Source organism: Herpailurus yagouaroundi, unplaced genomic scaffold (genome assembly GCF_014898765.1).
Source record: "Herpailurus yagouaroundi ecotype Mexico unplaced genomic scaffold, PumYag 141, whole genome shotgun sequence".
Taxonomy (NCBI): Eukaryota; Metazoa; Chordata; class Mammalia; order Carnivora; family Felidae; genus Herpailurus; species Herpailurus yagouaroundi.
In genome coordinates this window covers 67,242,544-67,246,059 of record NW_024412396.1, presented here as the reverse complement: position 1 = coordinate 67,246,059, position 3,516 = coordinate 67,242,544, and the positions used below count along the sequence as shown (strand labels likewise).

The 3,516-nt window shown below is 51.6% G+C and overlaps 1 protein-coding gene across 1 annotated transcript in view; it reads left to right on the top strand.

Moving 5' to 3' along the window:
• The window catches only part of CLMN (calmin), a 60,979-nt gene extending 57,725 nt beyond the window's left edge, over nucleotides 1–3,254 (top strand). Inside the window, exons 11-14 of the mRNA XM_040478437.1 lie at nucleotides 353–413; nucleotides 1,042–1,112; nucleotides 1,494–1,590; nucleotides 3,033–3,254. Of these exons, the coding sequence (XP_040334371.1) occupies nucleotides 353–413; nucleotides 1,042–1,112; nucleotides 1,494–1,590; nucleotides 3,033–3,197 (394 nt within the window). The 3' untranslated portion in view covers nucleotides 3,198–3,254. The remainder of the gene's footprint in view (nucleotides 1–352; nucleotides 414–1,041; nucleotides 1,113–1,493; nucleotides 1,591–3,032) is intronic.
• The last annotated feature ends 262 nt before the right edge of the window (nucleotides 3,255–3,516 follow it).

Genomic DNA, 3,516 nt, shown 5'->3' with positions numbered 1-3,516 from the left:
TGACCTGGCTGAAGTCGGACGCTTAACCGACTGCGCCACCCAGGCGCCCCCCCCCATGACTTTTAAAAATACGTGGTCTGCTTTCTATTTAAAATTCTCAGTTGCTTTTTTTTTTTTTTTTTTTTTCTTGTGGATGAGGCCACAATGTGTCTCTCTCTTATCCATCCTACTGTTTGTAAGCACACTCCAACCCGAGTGGGCGTGTTGGATACAGTTGCTCCTTTCCGTGGCTGGGCCTGAAGTCATAGCTGGCCTAAACCCACGTGTGGAAGACTTGGGGCGGGGGTGGCCGTACAGGGGGACCCGAAGAGCTCCCGGTGGCACCAATTCAAAACGTGTGTTTATTTTTCAGGACTAGTCACAGTGACTCCAGCATTTACATTCGACGACATACTAACAGGTCTTTGGAATCGGTTAGTATGGGAATTTCTTCTTCTTCTGCGTGGCCCCTGCTAAACCAATCCCTTCCCGTCCTTCCTCCTCCCGGCCCAGAGCTTTGAAATTACTGATGTGCAACAAACGTACTTTTGGATAGAAGACAAGCAAATTCACACCTTGTCGTTGAGCACAGTCCCACCGGATGTCCAACTGGGGTTCTAGGGGATGTAAATAAAGTGCTGACTATAAACCTCGAAGTCCTCTTTGTTGTAAAAAACGCATCCAAGACCTGCCACCCAGCCCCGCACACGCCCCCAGAAAGACCACCCTCAGAGACAGAGCGCAATGTAGGCGGAGGTTCCAGTCTACCTTTGCAGCTACTTAGCCCTCGATGTGTTGGGGCCCAAAGCACGGGGGGGGGGGGGGTGCCGCAGCCCGATTCGGGTTGTGGGCGGTGGGGCACCAGCCGGGGGCTGGGGGAGAGGGTAGAACACCAGTAGAATATCAGTTAGCAGTTTGATTTTGGAACTTAAATGCTTGCGATATTGAGAAAAAGCGTGGCATGCTCGGCTTTGTATGTTTAAAATCGTTTTATTTTCTGTTTCAGAGATTTCATCTTTACTAATTGGGTTGCGGGGGTTTTGTTTATAAATTTCACTGTAGGACCACTTTAGCTATGTTCAGTTGAGGAACGCGGCAGATCAGGATGACAGAAGAAACCGAATGTTAACCAGGTTGGTGGCTTCAGTCCGAGTTTTCCGGGGTTTAAGATTTTTTTTCCTTTCCTGATTTAATTGTGCAGCCTCCCTTGGGGGCGTGGCTACGACTAGGCTTTGTTGATGGCGATAGTCGTAGTCGGAGGTCATGCAGGAAGCCACCTGCTGCAGAGCAAGTGAATGTAAACCGAACATACGTAGGAGGGCAGGTGGGAACGGATGAACGTCGATGGGCGGGGAATGGCTCAGAAAACGGGCTTCCGTGTAAAGCCGGGTGTGGGTCACGAGCCCCGCAGCTGCGTAGATGCGGGGGTAGAGCCAGGCAGTAGTGATGTGATGCTGGGTGTGTTCCCCATGTGTAGCGCCTGACCACCTGTTCCTTCTGTGTCGCCCCTGCAGGTACAATACTCAGAAGCTCACTGAGCTGATATTACAGTTTTATGGCATCAGAGCAGACATGAAGAAGGAATGCAAACATACCAGGATGTCTATGAAAGTATTTCTTGCTGTTCGAGAACTAGCTGGCCTTGTCCGATATTGCCGAATTGGCATAAAACCGCCCACTTAGGACCTAGGAAACCCAAGCAATCTCGAAAACTCTGACAATTCTGAGATGCTCCTATCCCTCTTAAAGATATCGAATCACTTAATTTCATTGATTTGCTTTTTTTTAAATACTTGCCACGGATTTCAATGGGCGGGGAAGGCCTTAGATTATTGAAATGGAAAGCCTCTCTGAATCCAACACCCACGAGTGTAATCCTCAGAAGCTAACCCCGTCTGGCTTTTAAAAAAGAGGCAAGACATGTTTCCCTCCCCTGCCGTAAGATGGGAATTTTAACTCACGTCCCGCCAGGCATGACGTACTCCGAGGAGCGGAGTGCGTTTCGCTTTTAGGAGATAGAGACCTGGAAAATTTAAACTAGAGGGTTGAGAAATGCAGTCATGCTTTCCGTGTTTCTGGAGCGTTGAGTCTTACCTTTGTAATGAAAAATGGAGTTCAAATTTTTTTCTAGAAACGGTTCTAAGAAAGAGAAATTCTGTCCGTTGTCCATTGTCACGAGTGAATCCGTTTCGAGGCCAAAAGGCAAACGTTTAACCCACTGTTGGCCTCGCTTTTCTGTATCAGGAGATCGTTCCGGGAGGAGCTGGTTTCCACGGCTTATAGTCTCCACCGCACGCCCCAAATGACCACCCTAAGAAGCTTACGCTCTAGGCTTCTATAAGCGGAGACCCCCAACCCCTTTCCAACCGCATGATGGCCCCGGCCCTTGCCTTAGGGAGAACTGGGCTTTAGCCGCCAGGGAAAAGCAAAATGTCACTTTCACCCCACCTTCTGTAAATGAAAAGAGGGAAGACAAGTCTGACCAGACGCAAATCTAGAGATTATTTTGGAGGTTCTGCTCCAAAGCCAAAATCAAAAACTTGGTTGGGGCCGGGGGGGGGGGGGGAGAGAAGGGGGGAGGGCGTGCCTTTGTTTCTGAAGGCTGTTTTTAAATGATCTATAATCAGGGAACTCTATTTATTCCTTTAGATTACGAAAGACATCCCCTCTGTCACACACTAATGGCGCAGTGCCATCAGCCCCCAGCTTTGCGTTAAGGGCACTGTGGTATAAAGGAAGGTGTCCCGGACGGGGGAGTGGTATTTGTGTGGCCCCGAGCAAGCCCCCGAGCCCCCTGAGTCTTAACCTGCCCGCCTTCGCAATGGGGCCGACCGCTTTACCCCCTTAGGGTCGTGCACATGAACGGAGGCCCCGTGAAAGCGCCACCTCTTGGGTCTCTGCACGCGCCCCTCGGGGCCACTTGACTGGCCCACTGGGACGCCCTCCACTCTCCGGTTGGGCAGTGAGGTTGCAGGCTGGGGAGGCAGGGGAGGCCCATCCCCCCGGGGACCCGCTTGTGACTGCCTTGCCTGTGTCTTCCCTTCTGCAGGAAGGCCAACAACTCTGGCGAAGCCGTGTTCCAGGAGAGCCAGAGCTCACAGAGCGACTCTCTGACCCAGTTTGTCCAGCAGCCGGATATGATGTATTTTATTCTCTTCCTCTGGCTCCTGGTTTACTGCCTACTGCTGTTCCCACAGCTGGACGTCACCAGACTCTGATGCGTGTGTCTGCATAATAAAAAAAGGCTCCTGAGCGGGGGGCAGGAGTCTTGTCACTTCCCTTTTATTGGGGTTTGGATGGGCCACTCTGCAGACAGCCGAGGGCCTCCAAGGAAACAGCGTCCCTCTCCCTGCTGTCTCCATGGGTTCCCTTCTCTCCTGCAAGTCCTAAGCACGCTTTTCTCGTCCGCCGTGTCCTCACAACTCAGGCGTCTGTCTGGCTGGAGTCCCTAAGCGGAGCGTGTTCCTGCGTGCCCTGCTTTGGCAGGTATGAAGCGTCCTTGCTAATATTTAGCCATAGCCCGGGTCATAGCTCGTC